Below are 25753 nucleotides of genomic sequence, written 5' to 3'. Positions count from 1 at the left end.
GCCAGGCAGAATTTCTTTGTGTATCCTTGGCTGTCCTAGACCTTGCTCTGTAGACCAGGCTGGCCTTGAGCTCACAGAGATCCCCCTGTCTCTACTTCCTGAGTGCTGGGATCAAAGGCCTGGGCCACCAATGCCTGGCATCTCTGCATTCTTAACCCTGTTCCCCCCTCTATTTCACCCCTGCCTTAGCTGCCTGCAACTTACTTCTTGGCCTTACTGGGGAATTTATCTGGTATTGGAAATATAAATTAATACTTTTGGGGAAGCACTCTGGCAACACATTCCTTTTTATAAATTTAACTTTTTTTTTGAGATAGTGTCCCATTTTGTGGTCCTGGCTGCCCTTGAACTCACAGAGATCCTCCTGCCTCTGCCTCAAGTGCTGAGTTTAATCCATCCCAGCTCTAAACTTTATTTTTAAAAAGACTCAGGTTAAATATTGATTATTCTGAGAAGAAAAGTGGTTCTCTTCCACAATTTTTGTTTTATGCTTATTATTTTGCTGTATGTGTGTGAGTGTTTTGCCTACACGTGTGTAGGCACATGCAACAAGTGTGTGCAGTGCCCACAGGGATCAGAAAAGCATCAGATCCCCTGGAACAGGAGCTGCCATGTGAGTTCCGAGTATCAAACCCCGATCTCTGCAAGAGCAATAAGTCCTCTTAACTGCTGAGCCATCTCTCCAGCCCTAACACAGGAGGTTTTAAAATCTGTGTGTAAATCTTAGTCCTTACTCATGGCGATCATTTACTGGCCGCTCTGCACTCTTCACTAGGGTTAGGAGGACAGGATTTGTGTCTTTTGTCTTTATGCCTTTGTCATCTAAGCTTGCACCTAGTAAGTTCCTAAGACGCATTTGTTTGTGGAGGGAAGGAAGGCTGTTACTGTTTTTGAATTTTAAATTCTTAGAACTAGGGCAGGTGATGCTTATTACTCTGAACCTAAGGACTAAAAATAATAAAATAATTAAAATTTCAAAGAAGAAAGAAGGAACAAAGTATTAAAACATCAGTAGAGTAAGTGAGCAGGGAGTGGCAGTGGGTGCCTGTAAGCCCGGTGCCTAGGAGACAGATGGAGGACCTTGAGAGTTTGAGGCCCAGTCTGCATAATGCACCAGGCAAGCATGGACTGAACAGTAAAACCCTTCACACACAGGCACACACACACATGAATTAAAAGAGAAGGCAAGGGAAAAAGCAACAGCAAGTAATAGATTTTAATTTGGGTGGGTGGACTTGGTCAGTTATAATGGAATCAGTTTTTAAAAAAGTCACGACTCTCGACCAATGTAGCAAAAAGTGAAGAATCCAGAATAATTCAAATCATAATTATTATCTGCACTACAGAAACCTGATATGAATGGGAACGTTTTCTTCAAAATAAACTCACAACTTAACACAGTGTCCTTCCAAGCAAGCAAGGAAGGAAGGCAGGTGTTTTCCCAAGGCACCTCAGCTGAGAACTATGGGGCCCCAGCACAGAGTTCACAGCTAGTGTAAACAGACTGTCTTCCAACTGGCTCAATGTACATTCAGCCTCAAGTACCAGAAACCGGGGTTCTGTCGTTCTTCAAAGGCCTTGAACAGCCTTTAGGAAAATATTTGGCGACTTGCTCACATTGCTGCCGCTGGAAATCCATGCTCACATTAAACTCCCATCGGGGAGAATTCTGAGCAGTTCCGCGGATAATTTGTTCTCTTGGCGTGACCACATCTTGACCAAAAAATGAGCAATTCACTTACGATATGAAGGAATGCTTACACTGGGATCTGTGTGGAAAGGTGACCCCAGGTGGCTACATCTATCCCCAGAGTTTTCTCTAGTAACAACCATCCAGCTCCAGTTTTACTTCCTAGCATGAAAATAGGTTTTCTTGGGCTGGAGAGATGGCTCAGAGGTTAAGAGCACTGACTGCTCTTCCAGAGGTCCTGAGTTCAATTCCCAGCAACCACATAGTGGCTCCTCACAACCATCTATAATCAGATCTGAAGAGCCCTCTTCTGGTCTGCAGGCAGAACACTGTATACATAATAAATAAATCTTTAAAAATATTTAAAGAAAAGAAAATATGTTTTCTTGGGCTGGGGATATGGTTCAGTTAGTAGAGTGCTTGCCTTGTATACACTGAAACGTGGGTGACACAAGCCGGTGATCCAGGCGCTTGGGAGATGGAGGCAGGAGGATCAGAAGCTCAAGGTCATCCTTGGCTACGTAGGGCGTTTGAAGCTAGCCTGGCCCAAGGTTTCAGGACCTAAGAAAAACTTCCTCCTGGGATCTAGAGTTACCAAGAAGCAATGGGCGGAGTCAGAGCTAGGGCACCGCCCCTGCACCTGCCCTCTGCTCCCGCCTGCGCGCATGCTCGCCCACGCGCGCGCGCACGGGCTTGCGAGATTCCGCGCGGGGAAGGCATCCAACGGCTGCAGCGCGGACATGGAGTCGGACCCCACGACCTCCGAGCCCGAGGCCGCGGTCGAGAGCGTCAGCCCGCCAGCGGAGCAGACCGACCCAGACATCCCGGGGGATTTGGCGGCCGCGGTCGCCAAGAGCCTCGCGTCCCCGGTGCGCTCAGTGGTGGCCTCCCCGCGCCCTGTGAAGGGCAAGGCGGCGCGGCGGCGGCTCCAGCTCCCGCCGGTCTCTCAGGCCGAGGCAGGCGACGAGGAGCCCGTGCTCGCGGTGCCCGAGGACCAGGAGGAGGCACAGCCCCTGCCGCCGCTCTGCGCATCCCCCATGAGGGGCATGTGGCGCAGAGAGAAGGTGGCTCTGTACTGCGACCAGGTGCTGCAGGGCTCGAAGGTGTGAAGCTGCAGAGGGACAGCTCCGGGGGAGTTGGGAAGGCAAATCTATCTCTTCAAAACAGTCTCTCGGATTCAAGGTGTACAAAATGGCCACCATGATCACCTTAGATGTGCCCAGAGGCGTTGTCTATACTGTCTATACAAAGTAGTCGCTTAAAATAACAACCTCCTAAAAACAAACAAACAAACAAGGCAGCCATGGAGGGGTCATCGCTGCCCGAGCATACATCTTACTGTTCACACACCTCTGTGCACACATCTCAGTGCTCACACATCCTGGTGTCCACACATCTCATTGCTTACACCCAGTTTGTTTGTGTGTTTTTCGAGACAAGAGTTTTTCTGTGTAACAGCCATGGCTGTCCCGAAACTCACTCTGGAGACCAGGCTGGCCTCCAACTCACAGAGACTCACCTGCCTCTGCCTCCCGGATGCCCAGCACCAACACCCGACACCAGTTTTAATAATACATCTTAGAGTTCACATACCATTAGGTAGCAGTAGCAATTTGGGCCCAAACATAAAGGGGAGATTACACTAGAATTCTAAAAATGGGAGCTAGAGAGAGATGCTCTTTGATTAAGAACACTTGCTGCTGGTGCAGAGAACACGAGTTTTCGATCTCAGAACCCACATGGTACCTCACAACCATCATTAACTCCTCTTCAAGGGATCCGAGATCCTCTCTTGACCTTCCCCAGACACCAGGCCCACACGAGGTGTACACACACGCATAACCATAGAATAAAAACAAACCTAAGATGTAATGAGAATGATGGCTCCCAGTCTGCCAGTCCCGGTATAGGCAGGTGTTTTGTAGGGAAGACACCTGTTAACCTCCAACAGAACAAACTTTACGTTTTAATTCTATTTTATATTTTAAGAAGGTATAGCAGAATTTGTGTACAAGTCTTATTCATTGCAGTGATGGTTATAAGAATGTAAAAATCGGCTGAGCGTGGTGACTCGTGGCTTTGATCTTTTTGTTTGTTTTGAGACAAGAGTTTCTCTGTAGCTCTGTTTGTCCTGGAGCTTACTAAGTAGACCAGGCTGGCCCAGAACTCATAAAGATCCACCTGCCCTGCCTCCCAGGTGAAGGCATATGCCTGTAGTCCCAGTACTTGGGAAGCTGGAGGCTGGCTGTCAACCAAGGTTACACAGTGAGGTAAAGCTAATGGAAATAGCTAGCAATCTAGTTGAAGTGGTTGAGTGCTTGAATGAAATACTGAGTTTGATTCAGTATGATACAACACCCTGCTTTTATCGACACACTTCTTGCACTCCTGAAAAAAGGAAGGAAGGAGCGATAAAAAAGTATGGTGGGGCAGCCATAGTAGCACACTCCTGTAATCCCAGCATTTCGGGCTGAGGCAGGAGGACTGATTGCCCAGTGATTGAGTTTAGGGTATACAGCAACAGCCTTCCTATCTCAAACAGACAACAGTAACCCACAAAGAACTTCCATGGCCTCATGCCGTGGGAAATTACGTAGTTGTAAATTCATGTATTCAAGAACCACAGCCTTGATTATGCTGTAAGTTAAAAAGCAAACAAGCCCTGGAGGCAGCCATGACGAATGGGTGCGTGGGTAGACACCACATCTCATTACAGATGGTTGTGAGCTACCATGTGGTTGCTGGGAATTGAACTCAGGGCCTCTGGAAGAGCAGTCAGTGCTCTTAACCTCTGAGCCATCTCTCCAGCCCCCTATTTTTTTTAATCAGATATTGAGGATTAGACGCCTGGTCTGCTAAAAATAAGTGGAAAATGTTTATATAAATTATTCTGTCATTGGTTATGGTCTTATCAATTATAATAGATTAGATGACTTACCCTTTAATTGGCTGACTTTAAACTTAAAAATCAAATGGGCAAATATTTACTGAGTGTTTAACACACTCACTTGTTTAATAAAATGGAATGCAATTTAAAATTTTGATGCGCTGAATTTTTTGTTTAGTTGGATTTTGAGGCAGTCTCATGCAGCCTTGGCTTGCCTTGAACCCCAATCCTACTGCATCCACCCCCTACGTGCTGGGATCACAGGCATGACTCCTAATGTGTTTTAAATAGGCAATGCCCCATTTTTAAAAGTTAATTAAAACATCGCTATGTATTTTTAACTGCTGTTGTGATCTCTAAGACCACACCCCTTCTACTCATAATCCATAACAAGTGCTGAGTGAATAGAGCTCTCCATTTTATTTTTGTGTTTATGACCGTTTCTGTTAAATAAGGTTTTAGTTTAAAAAAAAAAACTATAAATTTTCCAGGTTTTTCACTGTTTAAGGTAATGTTGGTTATATTTTCAAATAAAAATACGTCTTATAAACTTCTATATATTTGTTGATTTAAAAGACATATCCATTTAAATTTTTTATTATCACATGTCTGTGTCTTTGTGTGTGTGTGATACATGTGTCACAACACACATGGGGAGGTTGGGACAGCTGGTAGGAGTCACTTCTCTCTTTCCATTATGTGGGTTCTGGAAATTGAACTCACATCTTCAGGCTTGCTCTCCAAGTGTTTGCCCCTGGGAGCTGAGCTGTCTCTCCAAGCTTGCATTTATCTATACAGCTGTGTCTTCTTTCTCGTTAGGCAGAAGATGCAGATGAAGCTATGAGTAAATACCTGTCAGAAAAGCTGAAACTGAAGGACAAATGGCTTGGAGTCTGGAAGAGTAACCCAGAGTTATTCTTTGAGAAATATGAAGAGGCTTCCATTCCTTTCGTGGGTATACTAGTCGAGGTAAATTGCCTTGCTTTGTTCTTTGAATGACATTAGCAACCCCTTTTATGATGGAAATGTGACTTCCTGAATCTGAGGCTGTAATACCAATAACAATGCTAAACAGACAGCACGGGAAAGAGGATAAAGATGAGCACCAGCATACACTTACTTAGGAACAACTAATGATCAAATAGGATCTGATAGCACTGAGCAATAATTATTAACCCAGCTGCAATTCCTCAGATACTGTAAAAATAACAGAACTGTATTTTTTTAATGATTTACTTGTTTTTATCTTGTGTGCATTATTGTTTCGCCTGCATGTATGTCTTTGTGAGGGTGGATCCCCTGGAACTGAAGTTACAGATAGTTGTGACCTGTCATATGGGTGCTGGGAATTGAACCTAGGTCTTTGGGGAGAGGAGTCAGTGCTCATAATCACTGAGCCAACTCTCCAGCCCCCAGAACTGTATTTTATTGCCAGGCATGAAATCCCAGGACTAGGGAGGCAGAGGCAGGCAGTTAGGGGCTAGCCTGGTTTACACAGAGAGATCCAGGACAGCCAGGTAACACGGAGAAATCCTATCTCAAAAAAGAAAGGAAAAGAAAAAGCAACGAAAAAAATATATTTCTTAAATAATTATTAAGTTGGGCTTCCACAAATGGTCTATTATGTCCCTTTTACTTGTCTGGATTATATACTTCAGTTCAGATGAGAAAAGAAAATTAGATCAAGAAACTGTTGTCAGTATTTGACTTTTTCAGTGTGACCAACTTCCAAGCCATCAGCTAAGCTTCAGATTCTTTAGGTCCAGAGGCTGGCACATTTGGTGTCATAGTTTGAGTCCCTTAAAGATAATCATCCTTGTATAGAAATATTAATTAATATCAATTAATTAATATTATACTCAAGATTGATGCTCCAAGAGGTTTTGTTTTGTTTTGTTTGCTTGGTTGGTTGGTTGGTTAGTTTTTCGAGATAGGGTTTTTCTGTATCTTTGGAGGCTGTTCTGGAACTCACTGTCTAGACCAGGCTGGCCTTGAACTCACAGAGATCCACCTGCCTCTGCCTCCAGCTTTTTTTTTTTTTTTTTTTTTACATTTTTAAAATGTTGTAAGTGTTGCATACTCATGCGTGCATGTATACCACAGTACATGTGTGGAGGTCCAAAGACAACTTTTAGAAGTCGGTTCTTTCCTTCCAATGCATGGGTTCTGGGGATCAAACTCAGAGAGAGAAGCTTATTGGCCAGCCCCTTAACCAGTTGAGGCATCTTGCCAACCTAGATAGATGTTTCAAATATGTTTTTTTGGTCACAAAAAAAAAAAACCCTTGAAACTTATCACATCACATATTACTTGAAAACAATTAAATTGTGAAAAAATGACTTGCTGAAAAATTTTCAGTCTATTACCAGAGATTAGAAAAACATTAGAATCTTAGGATTAAATTTTCAAAAATACTTCAGTGGTTTTGGATGTGTGTGTGTGTGTGTGTGTGTGTGTGTGTGTGTGTGTGTGTGTGTGTGTTGAGACAGGATTTCTCTGTGTAGCCCTAGCTGTACTGGAACTTGCGCTGTAGACCAGGCTGGCCTTAAACTCACAGAGATCCCTCTACCTCTACTGGGATCAAAGGTGTGTGCCACCACCACCCGGCTCTAATTGTTCTTAATAATAAAAGCTTAGAGTCAGAGATTGGGGTTAATGCTAAAAATCAGAGAAGCAAAGTGGCCCAGCCACTAGAGAATTCTTACTTCTATCACTGTTCAGGCCAATGGGGGTGATCCTGTCCTCAGACTGCATACCCAGACTGCTTAGACTGCACTGCTCCTCAGACTACATCTCTCTCTTGTCTCTTCCTGCCTTATATTCCTCTCTCCACCCAGCCATAGCACTCCTGTTTCCACCTCCTTAGTGCTGGGATTAAGGGTATAGGATCCCAAGTGCTTGGAACACCTTTGGGTGAGCTCTGTTTCTCTTTTAGACAAATTTAATCTCCTGTAGCCCACAGGGTAGCCTTGAACTAACAAAGATCCATCTGCCTCTGTCTCCTGAGTGCTGGGATTAAAGGTGTGTGCCACCACTGCCTGGCCTCTATGGCTAACTAGTGTGGCTAGCTTTGCACTCTGATCTTCAGGCAAGCTTTATTTGTTAGATCATAAACAAAATGTCACCACAGGGAGACACTTTTATCTTCAGATTTTGAGCAGTTTTTGCCTGAATGTTTTATGTTGGCTTTGGATTTCTTTCATATGGATGAAGTGACACCATCATTGGTGGTAAAATGTGGCTATTTTTTTTTTTAGTAGTAGTAGTATAATTTGGGGCTTTTTCTAATCAAATCTTATATGGGAATGTCACATTGTGACACATTACTTCAACATGGGTACAAAACACACTACTAAAAGGAGGGCTAGTCTCCCAGCCATTGCCCAGTGTCTTTTTCCTAACAGTCTTCTGACTCCGCCCTTCTTCTTCCCAGTGTCCTTAGTCTGGTTTTCCACCTAATCTTATCCTGTCCAGCTATTGGCCAGCCAGCTTCTTTATTAAACCAATCACACTGTAATTTACACAGTGTACACAAGGATTACTCCACAAGTACCCTGTCTCAAAAACTAAATACAAACAACAACAAAAAAATGTAGGAAGACACATCTTAGGGTTCGTATTGCTGCGATGAAACACCTTGACCAAAAGTAACTCGGGAAGGAAAGGGATTATTTGGCTTACACTTCTACATCACAGTTCATCACCAAAACAGTCAAGACAGGAACACAATCAGGGCAGGAACCTGAAGGCAGAATCTGATGCAGAGGCCATGGAGGGGTGCTGCTTATTGGCTTGCTTCTCGTGACTTGTCAGTCTGCCTTCCTTCCTTCCTTCTTTCCTTCCTTCCTTCCTTCCTTCCTTCCTTCCTTCCTTCCTTCCTTCCTTCCTTCCTTCCTTCCTTATTTTATTTATTTATTTTTTTTTTGTGGCTGGAGAGACAGCCATGGGTGCTGGGAACTGAACTCTTAGATTTTTGGTTGTGAGCCTAGCTTCTAACAGCTGAGCCATCTTTGCAGCCCAATCAGCCTGCTTTCTTATAGAACCCAGGACCACCAGCTCAGGGGTGGCACCACCCACAGTGGACTGGGCCCTCCCCATCACTAATTAAGAAAATGCCCCCAGAGGCTTTCCTGCACCTGATATTATGGGGGCTTTTTCTCAATTGAGGTTCCCTCTCTCAAATGACTCTATCTTATATCAAGTTGATGTAAAACTAGCCAGCACAACATATTTTCTTTGTGAAACCTTAAAACTATTCCCTTTAAGGAGGTGCTTGGGGGCTAGAGAGATGGTTCAGAGGTTAAGAGCACTGACTGCTCTTCCAGAGGTCCTGAGTTCAATTCCCAGCAACCACATGGTGGCTCACAACCATCTATTTTGAGACCTGGTGCCCTCTTCTGGTGTGCAGATATACATGGGAGCAGAATGTTGTATACATAATAAATAAGTAAAATCTTTTTTTTTTTAAAAAAAGAGGTGCTTGAAGCTGCTGGTGGCAGCACATGCCTTTAATCCCAGCACTCTCAAGGCAGTTCGAGGTCAGTCTGGTCTACAGAGTGAATTTCAGGACAGCCATGGCTACACAGAGAAACCCTGTCTCAAAAGACAAAAACAAACCTGCTAGGATTTAACATTTATCCAGAATCATTTAGTATGTTGGTTGCAAGAAAAGTCCTAAGAATTTAGAAGATGCAACATTGTGACTAGCTCATACATGAGAAATCCTGGTGGCTTTTTACATTTGCAGTTAGCTCCTGTATGATATTTATCCTAGGTGACTTGTAAACCACGCCAGAGCTTGTCTTGTTTCAAAGTGACAGTTTCTGTGGCTGAGCCCTTCTCTTCTAACATTGCAAACATCCCGAGGGACTTGGTGGACGAGGTTCTGGAGGAGCTGGAGTACAGTGCACCTCTCCTGGAAGTGTACCCAGTTGAAGGACAAGATGCAGATGTTCGTGACATTGCTCTGGCCTTGGAAGTTGTGAGGTAACAAGGCTTTCTTACTGATGAAATTGAAAATTACTTTTTCCCGCAGTTCATTTCATGTGTAAGTTCTGCTCATATAAACGCTTTGTTGATTTACTTGAGACTGATGGATTAAATTTATATTTATTTATTTATTTATTTATTTATTTTGTTTTTTAGAGATAGGGTTTTTCTGTGTAGCTTTAGAGGCTGTCCTGGGTCTCAATCTGTAGATAAGGCTGGCCTCAAACTCATAGAGATCCATCTGTCTCTATCTCCCAAGTGCTGGGTTTAAAGGTGTGCACTACCACTGCCCAGTAAGTTTACCCATTCTTAATTAAAATAATACATTTTTAACTGTTAGTTACAAATTGTATAAGTATTAGAAATGGGTAATGAAAAGTTTGCTCTATATTTATCTTGTGTTTTATAAAAATTGAGTTTAGAAGAGTTGAAACTCAGGTGTGGTGAATTCCTTTGATCAAAGCTGTTAGGAGGCAGAAGCAGGTGGGTCTGTATAATGCGTTCCCGGTCATCTAGGGCTATATGGTGAGACCCTGTCTCAAATAAGTAAATAAGAGTTCTAGAAGCTAGGTGCAGTGACAGGTACTGGCATTGGGGAGGCAGAGGCAGGAAGATCTGGAATTTAAGGTCATCGTCAGCTGCATAGGAGGTTTAGGGCCAGCCTGATTTAAATGATGCCTTGTCTCAAAAAGAAAACAAATTCTAGATATGATTAATCACTGATACTCATGTTTAAGCATCTGTGTTAGTCTCCTTTCCATTGTGATAAAAATACTCTTACCAAAGTATTTTAGAGGTTGAAAGAGTTTAACTACACATCTGGGTCACAGTCCATCTCATAAGTGAAGCCTGGACAGAAACCTGAAGGCAGACACCATGGAGAAACACTATATGTCTGAAAGCTCTTGCTTAACTTATTTTCTTATACAGCCCAGGATGACTAGCCCAGATAATGTTGCCGCTCACAGTGGGATGGGCCCTTACAATCAGTTCACAATCAAGACAATTCCCCACAAACATGCCCACAGGCCAATTTGATCTGGGCAATCACTCAACTGATATTCCCTCCTCAAGTGACACTATGCTGCGTCAAGTCGATAGTTAAATAACCAGGACAGCATCTGAAATATTTCATTTAACATAAGAGGACATTACAAAAACAAACACATAAAAAATCAAAAACAAAATACCTATCCACAAACCTGGCCCTACAGAAAGTACTAAAAGGAAAACTTCAATCGAAGGACATCTATGTCATTCACAAAAACACAGCAACAAAGCCCAAAGAAGGTAAAAACACGCATAATGATATCAACAACAACAAAAACAAAAATAACAGGAACTAGCAATCACTAGTCATTAAAATCCCTTAATATAAATGGACTCAATTCACCTATAAAAAGACACAGGCTAATAGATTGGATAAAAAACAGAATCCATCCTTCTGCTGCATACAAGAAACACACCTCAACCTCAAAGACAGACATTACTTCAGAGTAAAGGGTTGGGAAGAAATTTTCCAATCAAATGGATCTAAGAAACAAGCTGGTGTAGCTATCCTAATATCTAGCAAAATAGACTTCAAACCAAAATCAATTAAAAAAAAGATAAAGAAGGGCATTTCATATTCGTCACAGGAAAAACCAGCAAGAGAAAATCTCAGTTCTGAAAATATATGCCCCAAATACAAGGGCTCCCACATTTGTAAAAGAAACATTACCAAAGCTTAAATCATACATCAAGCCCACACACTAATTGTGGGAGACTTCAACACCCCACTCTTACCACTGGACAGGTCTGCCAGATGGAAATTTAACAGAGAAATAAGGGAACTAACAGATAAAACAGACTTAACAGACATCTATGGAACATTCCACCCAAACACAAATGAACATACCTTCTCAGCACCTCATGGAACCGTCTCAAAAATCTACCACATACTCAGTGACAAAGCAAACCTCAACAGATACAAAAAAAAATTTGAATAACCCCATGTATCTTATCAGATCACCACTGGTTAAAGTTAGAATTCAACAACAACACTAATTTCAGAAAGCCCACAAACATATGGAAATTGAACAATGCTCAGTTGAATCACCACTGGGTCAGGGAAGAAATAAAGAAATTAAAGACTTCCTAAAATTCAATGAGAATGACCACACAACATACCCAAACTTATGGGACCTTAAAGAAAGCAGCGCTAAGAGGAAAATTCATAGCACTAAATGCCAACATAAAGAAGTTGAAGAAATTCCACACTGAAGAATTAACAGAACAACTGAAGGCTCTAGAAAAAAAGCAAACTCACCCACGAAGAGTAGACGGCTGGAAATAATCCAAATTGAGGGCTGAAATCAATAAAATAGAGACAGATAAAGCAATACAAAAAATTAATGAGACAGAGTTGGTTCTTCAAGAAAATCAACAAGATAGACAAACCTTTATCCAAACTAACCAAAAGATAGAATATCCAAATTAAGAAAATCAGAAATGAAAAGGGGAACATAAAAACAGACACTGAGGAAATCCAGAGAATCATCAGGTCATACTTCAAAATATGTACTCCATAAAATTGGAAAATTTAAAGGAAATGGATAATTTTCTGGATGAGTACCACATACCAAAATTAAATCAAGATCAGATAAACAAATTAAATAGCCTTATAACCCGTAAGGAAATAGAAACAGTTGTCAAAAGACTCCCAAACAAACAAAAAAGGGCCAAGACCAGATGGTTTCAGCACAGAATTCTACCAGAATTTCAAAGAAGAGCTAATACCAATACTTCTCAAATTGTTCCACACAATAGAAACAGAAGGGACATTGCCAAACTCTTTTATGAGGCTATAGTTACCTTGATATCCAAACCACACAAAGACACAACTAAGAAAGAGAATTACAGACTAACCTCCCTCATGAACATTGATGCAAAAATAATAAAATACTGGCAAACCAAATCCAAGAACACATCAGAAACATCATCCACCATGATCAAGTAGGCTTCATTCCAGAGATGCAGGGATGGTTCAACATAGGAAAATCCATCAATATAACCCATCATATAAACAAACTGAAAGAAAAAAAAAAACCACATGATCATCTCATTAGATGCTGAAAAAGCCTTCGACAAAATTCAGTACCGCTTCATGATAAAGGTCTTGGAAAGATCAAGGGATACAAGGACCATTCTTAAACATAATAAAGGTAATATACAGCAAGTCAATAGCCAACATCAACCTAAATGAAGAGAAACTCAAAGTGATTCCACTAAAATCAGGAACAAGACAAGGCTGTCCAATCTCTTCATATCTATTCAGTATGGCTATAGCTAGATCAGTAAGACAACAAAAGGAGATCAAGGAGATAAAACTTGGAAAGAAGGAAGTCAAATTTATGCTATTTGCTGATGATATGATAGTACACATAAGTGACCCCAAAAATTCTACCACAGAACTACAGTTGATGAACACCTTCAGTAACATATAAGTATACAAGATTAATGCAAGAAAAGTCAGTAGCCCTCCTATACACAGATGACAAATGGGCTGAGAAAGAAATCAGAGAAACATCACCCTTCACAATAGTCACAACCAACATAAAATATCTTTGGGTAACTCTAGCCAAACAAGTGAAAGACCTATATGACAAGAACTTTAAGTCTTTGAAGAACAAAACTGAAGAGGAAAGATTTTCCATGCCCTTGGATAGGTGGGATTAACATAGTAAAAATGGCAATCCTACCAAAAACAATCTACAGAGTCAATGCATTACCTATCAAAATCCCAGCACAATTCTATACAGACCTCAAAAAAAAAAAAAAAAAAGATCTAACTGGGCAGTGGTGGCACATGCCTCTAATCCCAGCACTTGGGAGGCAGAGGCAGGCGGATATATGTGAGTTCGAGACTAGCCTGGTCTACAAGAGCTAGTTCCAGGATAGCCTCCAAAGCCACAGAGAAACTCTGTCTCAAAAAAACCAAACAAACAAAAATCTAAATTTCATATGGAAAAACAAAGACGCCAGGATAGACAAAACAGCCCTGTAAATATAGGAACATCTGGAGGCATCATCATCCCTGATTTCAAGCTCTATTATAGAGCTCTAATAATGAAAACAGCTTGGTATTGGAATAAAAATAGACAGGTGGACCAATGTAATGGAATCAAAGACCCACACACCTATGAACACCTGATTTTTGACAAAGAAGCTAAAAATATAAAATGGAATAAAGAAAGCATCTTCACCAAATGGTGCTAGTATAATTGGATATATCTATTGCCATGCACAAAACTCAAGTCCAAATCGATAAAAGACGTCAACATAAATCCACCCACACTGACCTGTATTGAGGAGAAAGTGGGAAGTACCTTTGAACTCATTGGTACAGGAGACCACTTCCTAAATGTAACACCAATAGCACAGGCACTAAGAGGGACAATTAATAAATGGGACCTCCTGAAACTGAGAAGCTTCTGTAAGGCAAAGGACATGGTCAACAAGACAAAATGACTCCCTACAGAATGGGAAAAGATCTTCACCAACCAACCCCACATCTCACTGGTTGATCTCCAAAATATATATAAAGAACTCAAGAAACTAGACATCAAACTACCAAATAAACCAATTAAAAATGGGATACAGATCTAAACAGAATTCTCAACAGAGCAATCTCAAATGGCAGAAAGACACTTAAGGAAATGCTCAACATCCTTAGCCATCAGGGAAATGCAAATCAAAACAACTCTGAGATACCATCTTACACCCATCAGAATGGCCAAGATCAAAAACACTGATGACATCTTATGCTGGAGAGGGAACACTCTTCCATTGCTGGAAATCAGTACAGTGATTTCTCCAGAAAATTAGAAATTAATCTACCTTGAGACCCTGCAATGCCACTTTTGGGTATATACCCAAAGGAGGCACACAAAGACATTTGCTCAATTATGTTCATAGTAACATTATTTGTAATAGCCAGAACCTGGAAGCAACCTAGATGCCCCTCAAAAGAATAATGGATAAAGAAAATATGGTACATTTACCACCATGGAGTACTACTCAGTGGTAAGAAACAATGACATCTTTAAATTTGCAGGTAAATGGACAGAACTATAAAAAAAACATCCTGAGTGAGGTAACCCAGAACCAGAAAGACAAATACAGTATGTACTCACTCATGAGCGAATACCAGACATAGAGCAAAGTATAATCAGCCTACAATCCACAACCCCAGAGAAGCTAGAGCCCTCTTCCAGAACAGATGGAAGCAGACACAGAGATCTATAACTAACCATTGGGCCGACCTCTGGGAGGACAATCAAAGTGAGGGAGGAGCGATAATATGAACAAAGGAGTCAAGACCCTGACGGGGAATCCCATAAAATCAGCTGGCTTGAGCTAGTGAGAGAGTACTGTCTCAGGTCTGACAAATGGGGAACATAAGACCGAACTAGACTCCCTTAATATAGGTGACAGTGATGTGACTGGGACAATATATGAGGCTATTGGCCGTGGGACCAAGATCTAACTCTAATGCATAAACTGACTTAGTAGAGCCCATTGTCTACGGAGAGATACCTTGCTCAGCATAGACATGGGGGTGGGGAGGTGCGCTCCGTGGTCCTGCCTCAATGTGATGAGGGGACAGACTTAGTTGACATTCGAGGGAAGGCCTTACCCTTTCTGAGGAGCAGATGGGAGGTGGGATGGGGGAAGAAAAGGAGAGCATGAGGAGAGGAGGGAGAGGGAACTGGGATTGGAATGTAATAAACAAACAAAAATACTAGATGTCATTGTCCACGGTGTGACTGGTTGTTATAAACTGACTTCAATTGGGCAGAGATATCTGTGAACAAAAGGATATTTATTACATGTTTGTGTTTTTCTGATGTTGTTTTTCCATACAAATTGTGTGTATTATTTTGGAGCCTGTCCTGGAACTTGCTCTGTAGACCAGGCTGGCCTGGAACTCACAGAGATCCGCCTGCCTCTGCCTCCAGAGTGCTGGGATTATAGGTGTGCGACACCAATGCCTGTCAATTTTTGAATGAAGTCATAGATCAAATCTATGAATATAAAACCTGAATTTTATAATCTCGCTCCCAGAAACATTATTTCTTATATGTATTTTAAAATACAGCCCAGATAGTTAATATTTAAAGTTTAATCTCTTATTATTGGTTCAGTCAGACTATTTCAAAATATTTTTTTAAGAAAATTAAGATAAAAAAGGGGGGAGGGGGCTGGAGAGATGGCTCAGAGGTTAAGAGCACTGGCTGCTCTTCCAGAGGTCCTGAGTTCAATTTCCAGCAACCACATGGTGGCTCACAACCACCTCTAATGAGACATGGTGCCATCTGCTGGCATGTAGGCAGAACTGCATACATAATAAATACATCTGAAAAAAAAAAAAAACAGAAAAGAGCTGGGGATATAGCTCACTGATAGAGCTTGCCTAGCATGTGTGAGGCCCTAAGTTCAACTCCTTGCATTGTAATAATAAAAAAAAAAGGTGTGGAGAGACAAAGATGGGAGACATGGAGATGGCTCAGGGGGCAAAGGTGCTTGGTGCTAAGCCGGATGGTAAGCCTGATCAAACCTAAGTTCAAGCCCTAGGACTCTCATCATGGAAAGAAAGTACAGACTCCCACAGCTGTTCTCTGACTTCCAGGTGCAATTGTAGTGCATAAGTGAGAGGGCACACATTTAGTAAATGTAATTTTTATTAAAATTAACGTTCACAGAGAGTTTTGATGTAATTTTTTAGAAGCTTCTGAACATTGTCTACCTGTTAGTAACTGTCATCCTAATTTGGTTTATTGTAGGTTTTTTTATGATTTTCTTTGGAGAGACTGGGACGATGAAGAAATTTGTGAAAATTATACTGCCCTTATTGAAGAAAGAATTAATCTGTAAGTAGACTTGAGAAAGCACTGAGCCACTTCTGAGGGAGGCGCATGTAACTGCATTGCTACTTTCCAGGTGGTGTGATATTCAGGATGGGACAATCCCTGGCCCCATTGCACAGCGCTTCAAGAAAACTCTGGAGAAATACAAAAACAAGCGTGTTGAGCTCATCGAGTACCAGAGCAACATTAAAGAAGACCCGTCTGCGGCTGAGGCCGTGGAGTGCTGGAAGAAATACTACGAGATAGTGATGCTCTGCGGCTTGCTGAAAATGTGGGAGGACTTACGCCTGCGGTAAGGGTTTGTGGGATCGAAAGGCCACAGAGGAGCACATGGGTTGTTTTTTTTGTTTTTTGTTTTTTGTTTTTTGTTTTTTGCTTAGAACTGTATTTTATTCAACAAAAACATAAACTCAAAGGTTAGAAGCCTTAAATAAAGCAGCTTAGTTACAAAATTTGAAGCCTTCAATCAAGAACTTCTGCTACAAACTATGACATTATTCTAAAGTCATACTCATTTTGAAAACTCAGATTTTTATAGCTACAAAAATAGCAACATGTTGAAAATCCTTATTTTGCTAACACACACATATAAAGCAACATAACAGTATACACACTCCACAGTCTCTAAACACCTAGCCAGTTGCTCTGAGAAAGTCCAGGGGTCTGAGGTTTCTCTTCCCTTCTGCCCAAGGTCAGAAGTCTTGGCGGATGTTTTCCTTGTTTGCCTCCCCATGCTGCTGCTTGATTTGATAGATCTCGTTCTGCAGCTGCACACCAGTCCTTTCAATCTTATAGTTGTTGCTTACCAGGGATACCCAAGTTGACACCATTTCTCACAATTTAGATCCAGCTGAGAGTTGCATGTTTTTTCGCTGCCAGTTTAAATCTTGAATATGTTTCCTTAATTTCTGAAGCTCCTTCTGTGCGTGTTCAATCATCTGAACGAGGTTTTCATTGTATACTTTCCAGGCATTACACCCATGCTGTGACATCAGTTCCAGATTCTCAATTCGCACTGCTTGATGCTCTAACTGGGTCATGGAATTGTTTACACACTCTTGCCATGCAGTAATGTCATTTTTCTGACCCGAGGAAGGGGCTGAAAGTTCATATTGTTTCATGCTGAGTAATTCAATTGGTTGTCGAGCAGCCAGCCTCTCAAATTCGTTTCTCATTATGTCAGTTTCAAAGACAGAATAATCCGGGGCTGTCGGGTAGCTCAGGTAGTTCTTGGTAGGTTTTTGCGCGTTTCCTCCTCCAGCAGGGCCGCAGCCGCTTCCCGCACGCCGGGCGCCTCGTAGCCTTGTTTAAAGAACGGCAACGCATCCATCACCACCTCCCCGGCTACCAAACCCGTGCCTGCCATTGCGTGGCACTCTGCTCCACGAACGCCCGTCAGTCTGCGCGGCTCACTGCCATCTCACTGCGCCTGCGCCCGGGATGACGTCACACACGGCACCGCCTCTTGGATTCCGGCCGCGTGCAGAGCTGCTAATTCTGAACCGCTAGGTTTTAAGGACTGTTTTGTTTGGGGTGGATTGCTTTTTTTGAGGCCTCATGCACTGACGTCCCAGTAGACCTGGGACTTTGATTGTCTTTCCGTGGCTACCGTGGTTTTTTTTTTTTTTTTCTTTTCTGAAGCTCGGAGGACGATTTTATTCGAGTTTAAGAGAAAAACAGTGGGCAGACAGGAGGCAAGACATGCCTTTTGAGTTAGACATAGATGCTAGTAATGCAGCGAGACTAGCAGCCGCATAGTAGAAGGGAGAGGGGTTTAAAAGACTGAGAAAGCTCAGAGCATTCGGGGCGTGGGAACTTCTCAAGAGGTGGTTTCTGGACTTCACTGGACGGCGCACATGGCTTTTCTTGCATGGTAGGGTTTGGCCCATAGATTAGCTTGATTGAAATAATTCAGTATTAAAGAGTTCTAGATGGGATGGTGCGAATCTACAACCCTAGCACGTGGAGATGGAGCCAGGAGGATCAGGAGCTAGGCCAGCCTGAGCTACATGAGACCGTTTCAAAGGCAGCAACTAAAATAATGATGACGATGATAATGACGCCTTGCTTATAATAAGTTAAGCACAAGGCACAATATGAATATTGGAAATTTATTTTAATATTAGCTATTTCCCTTATCATGAAGCAGTAAAGTGCTTCAGAGAACCCAAGAGACAGAATCTAAGGGGGTGACTGGTAAATGTATATGCTTCAGGAAGGAAGCATCACTTTTAGCTGACAGGAATGACAGAAGTCAATAATCACACTGACACTTCCCTAATGGGAAAGAGGACATGGAGAGAAGCCAACAGAGAAGGAATGAGAGGAGTAGAAGAGCCTAAAGGCCAATGCTACAAAGATAATTCTGCTGAGAGGGCAACAGGCTGTGATTTTATAAGTCACATCCTTAGAGATAGTCAAGGGAGCTGGAAACACAGCTCAGAGCTAATGAGATCTAAAGTCAAGGGAGATGGAGACATGGCTCAGCAGTTAAGAGCACTTACTAAATTGGCAGAGGACTGGGATTCAGTTTCCAGCACCCATGTCAGGTGGCCCACAACATCCCATAACTACAAGAGGTGGGGGTGGCTTCCACTTGTGATCTCCAGAGTTGCACTCATGTGCACAAGCCCTCTCCCACAGACACACATCTACATGTAAATAAGAACAAAATAAGCCCTTTAAAATCAGATATGTCCTGAAACAACCCACCTCTGCTTTGTATTAAGTCTCCACGAGTAGACTATGAAATACAATCAAGATTTCTTTCCTGCTGTAATGGAGAGTCAAAGTGACTGAAGCAATGGATTTAGTGGGTTGAATGTAGATTTCCCCACTAAAAGATAATCCCTTAAAAATGAAAGATTTAGAATGCCGGGCAGTGGTGGTGGTGACTCATGCCTTTAATCCCAGCACCTGGGAGGCAGAGGCAGATGGATCTCCGTGAGCTCAAGACCAGCCTGGTCTACAAATTGAGTTCCAGGACAGCAGGACAGCTAGGGCTGTTACAGAGAGAAACCCAGTCTCAAAAAGAAAGAAAGGAAGGAAGGAAAGAAGGAAGGAAGGGAGGAAGGAAGGGAGGGAGGGAGGGAGGAAGGAAGGAAGGAAGGAAGGAAAGAAGGAGAAAAAAGTAAAAATAAAAAAAGATTTAAAAGTGTAAGGGTTTACACATCAATAATCTAAAAAATCTTGTTGGCTCGGTGTGGTGTCGACCACCTTTAATCCCAGCATTTAGGAGACAGAGACCAGAGGATCTCTGTTAGTTTTAGGCAAGTCTGGTCTACACAGAGTTCCAGGCAGCCAGACCTGCAAGGTAAGACCCTGTTTCAAAAAATTTAAATAAATAAGTAAATAAATCAAAATGAAACCACTTGCTAGCTTGCTCTCAAGTTGCTTATGGTTAATAAACCTTGGTGACTTACTAGGTGAAGATAAGATAGACTGAATTTTTTCATGTTAATTCACCCACAAATTTTTTCTGCTATAGAGTTCATGGACCTTTCTTTCCAAGGATTCTGAGACGTAGGAAAGGGAAGAGAGACTTTGGGAAGACTATTACCCACATTGTAGCAAAGGTGATGACGACTGACATGGTAAGACACATTCTTTTGTTGTTGTTGTTGTTTTGTTTTCGAGACAGGATTTCTCTGTGTGGCTTTGGAGCCTATCCTGGCACTTGCTCTGGAGACCATGCTGGCCTCGAACTCACAGAGATCTGCCTGCCTCTGCCTCCCGAGTGCTGGGATTAAAGGCGTGCGCCACCAAACCTAGGTAAGACACATTCTTATGTGATCACTTAAGTGTGTGCTGCATGGCATGGAGGAAGAAGCTCTAGGAAGTAGAGTTCTTGTGTGACTTGGTCACAATGTCTTGATTCTTCCTTATATCCATCTCAGTCTTGGCATTCCCATACTAGATAAGCATTGACAACTCTTCACAGCCCCTAGGCCTTGCTGCCAAAGAGAGAGACATACCCAGAGAGACAGATGTGCAGTCTTGGCTCTTCATACATCTCATGGATTTCAAAACAGAGATATGGTCAAGTAAAGAGGCAGCGACAGTTTCAACATAGGCTAATAAATACTGTAACAGGATCATGCACAGGGCCATATATCAAAGGATTTTGACAATGCTGGCTGGGGAAAGTATCCCCACTGAAACCTGGCTTATATATCAAATGAATAAACTCTGGATGAATATGTTTAGTTAGCCTCTGAACAAACACAAATTGTTCTGAGACCACAAGTAAATATTTCTACCCAGCTGGATGCTTAATAGCATGCCACAGCCCTCTCTCTGGACTATTCTGCTTTGCCCTATCTCTGTACTACCCTGGCTTTCATGGTCTCTAGATGCTTTCTTCGCTGACCTTTCAGTGCTCAGGGTTTGTCTTTTCCTGTGCTTTCTTGTCCCTATTTATCAGTTTCTTGTTATAATTTCATCTGTATATATTTACAGTCCAAAACACACACTCACAGGCTAGGTATTTGTTCTAAGCGCAAACCTACTTTATGCACTGGCTTGCTCATGTTCCGGAACTCTGTTCATGAAGTGCTCCCAGCATTTATCAAGTTGCTAATTAGTTTTTCAGAGTTACTTTATTAGTCCCAACCACCTTCATACATGGGAACCTTTTTTAAAAAACTCTTTGAGGGCCTGCCACCCAGCTCCCAGATAAATACACAGACTAATTCATGCCTGAGCCTTAGTTTGGTTTGTTTCTAGCCAGCTTTTCTAACTTAAATTATTCCGTTTCTCTAACTACATTCTGCCTCTGGGCTTTTTAACTTTCTTTGTTCTACCTGTCTTTCGTTCCTTCTTACTTCATGGCTGGCTGGGTGGCTAGTCCCCTAGTGTCCTTCTTTTCTCTCTTCCCCAGATGTCTCCTCCTATTTATTCTCTCTGCCTGTCAGCCCCACCTATTTCTTCTCTCCTGTCTAGCCATTGGTTGTTAACCTCTTTATTAGGCCAATCAGGTGGTTTAGGCAGGCAAAATAACACAGTTCTACAGAATTAAACAAATGCAACAAAAAAGAATGCAAAACATCTTTGCATCATTAAACAAATATGCCACAGCATAAATGAATGTAACATTTCTTAGACTAATATTTCACAACAGCCCGTGCCCAAGTATATGCAGACTTGTTTCTTCTGTGTAATGAGTAACTCTCCATCTTTCAGATTTTGGTTTAAATAACATTACTACAGAAAAAGGTCTTCTGGAGTTGGATGTGGTGGTGATACCTGTAATGCAGTAGCCATGAGACTGGACAGGACGATGATGAATTCATTGTAGTCTGGGCCTCATACTGTGACCCAGTTGAGGGGTTGGTGTTAAGGGAGAACCTTCTACACCTGGGAGAATGCATCACATTGCTAAATTCAATTATAGTGCCACTACACTTGAGGGGCATAGAAGTTGATGCCAAGAACAAGTCCATGTTTGTGAAGAAACTGAAGTAACAAGACTCTTGTCAGTTTCCGTGGAATTTTCTCACAAGCACTCAGAATTTTCCTCACACTACCATGACTCCATTCATCGACTGTGTTCCAAAAGTGGTGCATGCCTTTAATCCCAGAACTCAGGAAACAAAAGTTGGAGGATCTCTGTGAGTTCAAGGCCAGAATGGTCTACCCAGCAAGTTTCAGGTCTGGTAGGACTACATAGTGAGACACTGTCTCAATAAATAAATAAATATATACATGGATAAATAATGAAGTTCCTTCTCTATTCTTATTGCAAATCTTTAGTGCTTTTTGTTTGTAACTCTAGAATCTTCAATATGTGAAAATGATGGATTTCCCACAATTGCAAAGTCATTCTGAGCTAAAGAGAGCAAGACAGGATGGTTCAGTAGGTGAGGGGGCTGACAACCTGGGTTTGCTCCCAGAACACACATGGTGGATGGAGAGAAACAACAGCCACAGATTGTCCTTCACATGTGTGCTACACACACACACACACACACACACACACACACACACACACACACACACACACACACCCCTAAATAAATGCTAAATAGAAAAGTAGGACTAGGCACAGTGACACTTGTCTTGATATAACAAAACTGATATTGGGGTTCAAACTTCAAAGCTGAAGATCAGAAAAGCAAAGCAACCAGCCACTGGCTCTCACCTCTAGCTCAGGCTGGCAGGGCTGATCCACGAGTTCCTCACCAAATCTCAAACTGCTGCCTCTGCTCAGTGTGGCTGAAGAATGAATGCCTGATACTGAGGCCTTGCTCCTGTCTCACACACCTCCCTAATGCTGGAATTAAAGGGAAGTGATCCCAGGTGCTGAGGTCATCTTTGTGAGAGCTATTTCTCTTTAGGACTGGATCAATCTTGTGTAGATCTGGGTGGCCTTGGACTCTCAGAGATCCGTCTACCTCTTAATTCTGAGTCCTAGGATTAAAGGTGTGTACCATCACCTTCTGGCTGCTGGGATTAAAGATGTGTGACTGGCTTCTATGGCTTTCTGAGTTCTCAGGCAAGCTTTAATAAATCATAAGTAATATATCACCACATCTTGATCTCAACATGAAACAGAATCTTAAGTTCCAGGATAGCCTGGGCTTCTTGGGAAAACTTCGATTTAAAGAGGGGGAAGAAAGATGATGACAAAGAGCAGGAAGGAGGGGAACGGGGAGGGAGGAAGATGAGGCGGTGGTGACAGTAGCAGCAGAAGTAGTTGGTAGGTAAGAAAGCACAGGGTCCAGTGTCACTTGCCTTGTATCCGAGGCTTGATGCCAGCACACCTCTATGACCTGGTGCCATTCATTTAATCTCGATGCTTAAGGTAATATGGAATATTCAAAATGGCTTCTGGCCAGTACTCCATATCCAGCACTTGATAGAGGAGGAATAATCATGTGTGATTATGAAGATTTCATCATTGATTTATTGATAGATTGGTACTTGTCACTGGATGAGTATGTATTATGTAGGTAAGTCTTTAGGAGAATGTGATGTGTCCAGGAAGTGTATACGGGCGGCATGCTGTTGAAACACACTGCTTTCTGTTTCTTTCAGGTGAAGAACTTGTCTTCGGACACACTTCTCCAGCAGCATGATGATTTGAATCTGGCTTTGGACAATTGCTATAGTGGAGATATAGTAGTTATTTTCCCAGGAGAATATCAAGCTGCAAATCTTGCTTTGCTGACTGATGACATCACTATAAAGGGTTAGCCAGCAGTCCTTTGCAGTTTTGTTTTTGTTTTTGTTTTTGTTTTACAGCAACAGACTTGCCAAACTGTACTAGAATATTTAAGGAAGCACCCAGAAACCAGAACAGCTTATCTTTCTCGAAATTCCCATATGCCTTTTACAGCAAAGACCATGTTGCTTATGCTTGTCTCAGACTTTTGGGCTCAAGTGGCCTTTCCCAAATAAGCTTTGTGAGTGGCAGGAACTACATACATGGTGTACCATGATGCCCAGCGGTTCACCATATTTTCCTTTTTGGAAGTACTTGGGATTGAACCCAGGGCCTTGCACCTGCCTAGGCAAGCACTCCACCACTGTGCTCTAGCTCCAGCCAACAGTCAGCACATTTTCTTTTCTTTTTTGTTTTGTTTTGTTTTGTTTGTTTTTTGAGACAGGGTTTCTCTGTGGCTTTGGAGGCTGTCCTGGAACTAGCTTTTGTAGACCAGGGTGGTCTCGAACTCACAGAGATCCTCCTGCCTCTGCCTCCCCAGTGCTGGATTAAAGGTGTGCGCCACCAAAGCCCAGCCAGCACATTTTCTTTATCCTTCTATACATATTTCTACCAAAATGTGTGTGTCCTGTTCACTTTGAAAGAAGATTAATCCCAGTGTCTGGTGAAAAGAAAAGAATATTGAACTTGCATTCTACCAATGAGTTTTGAAAATTCAAACAAATCTTCACTATAACAGTATTTGACCAAACAATCTGAGTAAAAAGAATTATATAAGTACTTTAAAACAGATATAGCCTTCTTGATGTTAAATTTTGAACAACTGCTTTGGTTGAGCAAATTATTGGTATGACTATTCCAAGGTGTGTGTGTGTGTGTGTGTGTGTGTGTGTGTGTGCAAATTCTAGGGTTAGGTTCTTTTCTTCTAGCTTGTGAGTCCTAGGGATAGAACTGAGAACAGGCTGGCAGCAAGAGCAAGTGCCTTTACCTTCGGAGTCATTGTTATGGTAATTAACTATAGTTTTGAAAGCAAGTTCAAATGTAGTGCGTTTGTACTACTTAGACTTTTGCACACAGTTGTTGATAATATGAAAACATATGAGATTTAGAGGCTGGGTATTGTGCCTCATGCCTGTAATCCCAACGCTAGAAGGCTGAGGCATGGGTTTAAAGCCAGCCTGGGCTACAGAGTGAGTTCCAGAACAGCCTGGGCTAAGAGTGAGACTTTATTTTGTAATTGTTATGTTGTTGTTATTGGAAATAATCTGTGAGATGAGTATATTGAGTAAATATTGTAAGTGTAGTTAGACTGATTTTTATCTATTATAAACATAGATCTCAACATCAAGGCATCAACTTAATATTATTTTATAGGCTTGGGTCGGGGGATGGCTCAGAGGATAAAGAACTTACTGTACAAGCATGAGGCTCCCGGGGTTCCTCTGTGCCCACATAAGTAGGAGAGGCAGTGGGTACATCTGTGACCCCAGAGCTCGGGAAGTGGAGACAGATAGACTCTGGGGACTTACTGGCCAGTTAGTCTAATTGAAACAGTGAACTCCATGTATAAGAATAGGACATTTCTCAAAACCTGAGGTAGAAAGTGGTGGGGGAAGAACTTGACTTTACCCCTGGCCTCAACATGCACAGGTGAGCACAACTACACACATGCATGCATGTGTGAGTATACAAGATCACATTATAGACAGCCATTTAGTTAATAGTGAATATTTGTATTTATGTGATATATATGTGTCTATTTGTAAAACTTGATGAAAATAAACAGAAATGACACATAAGTGAATGAGTAAAGAATTTAAAACTTTTAGGTTACTAATTTGTTTTTGTCTCTATGCATCAGGAGTTGGAAAGAGAGAAGAAATTATGATTACTTCTGAACCTTCACACGACAGTTTTGTGGTATCCAAAGCGGATAATGTGAAATTAATGCAGCTCTCTTTGATACAACAAGGGACAGTTGATGGCATTGTGGTGGTAGAGTCTGGTCACTTGACTCTGGAAAACTGCCTGTTAAAATGTGAAGGAACAGGAGTGTGTGTTCTTACAGGGGCTTCATTGACAATCACAGACAGTGAAATAACTGGTGCCCAGGTATT

The 25753-nt window shown here is 42.0% G+C and overlaps 1 protein-coding gene and 1 pseudogene across 1 annotated transcript in view; one reads left to right on the top strand and one right to left on the bottom strand.

The window, feature by feature from the left end:
- The first annotated feature begins 2430 nt into the window (after nucleotides 1–2430).
- Nucleotides 2431–25753, top strand: part of Shcbp1l (SHC binding and spindle associated 1 like) — a 28790-nt gene continuing 5467 nt past the window's right edge. Inside the window, exons 1-8 of the mRNA XM_027417361.2 lie at nucleotides 2431–2793; nucleotides 5397–5546; nucleotides 9352–9563; nucleotides 16391–16477; nucleotides 16548–16766; nucleotides 19962–20067; nucleotides 23510–23663; nucleotides 25498–25748. Of these exons, the coding sequence (XP_027273162.1) occupies nucleotides 2431–2793; nucleotides 5397–5546; nucleotides 9352–9563; nucleotides 16391–16477; nucleotides 16548–16766; nucleotides 19962–20067; nucleotides 23510–23663; nucleotides 25498–25748 (1542 nt within the window). The remainder of the gene's footprint in view (nucleotides 2794–5396; nucleotides 5547–9351; nucleotides 9564–16390; nucleotides 16478–16547; nucleotides 16767–19961; nucleotides 20068–23509; nucleotides 23664–25497; nucleotides 25749–25753) is intronic.
- Nucleotides 17108–17840, bottom strand: LOC100761848 (annotated as a pseudogene).

This window comes from Cricetulus griseus, chromosome 5 (assembly GCF_003668045.3).
Source record: "Cricetulus griseus strain 17A/GY chromosome 5, alternate assembly CriGri-PICRH-1.0, whole genome shotgun sequence".
Classification (NCBI taxonomy): domain Eukaryota; kingdom Metazoa; phylum Chordata; class Mammalia; order Rodentia; family Cricetidae; genus Cricetulus; species Cricetulus griseus.
Note: the sequence above shows the minus strand (reverse complement) of the source record. Positions and strands in the feature narration are given on the sequence as shown.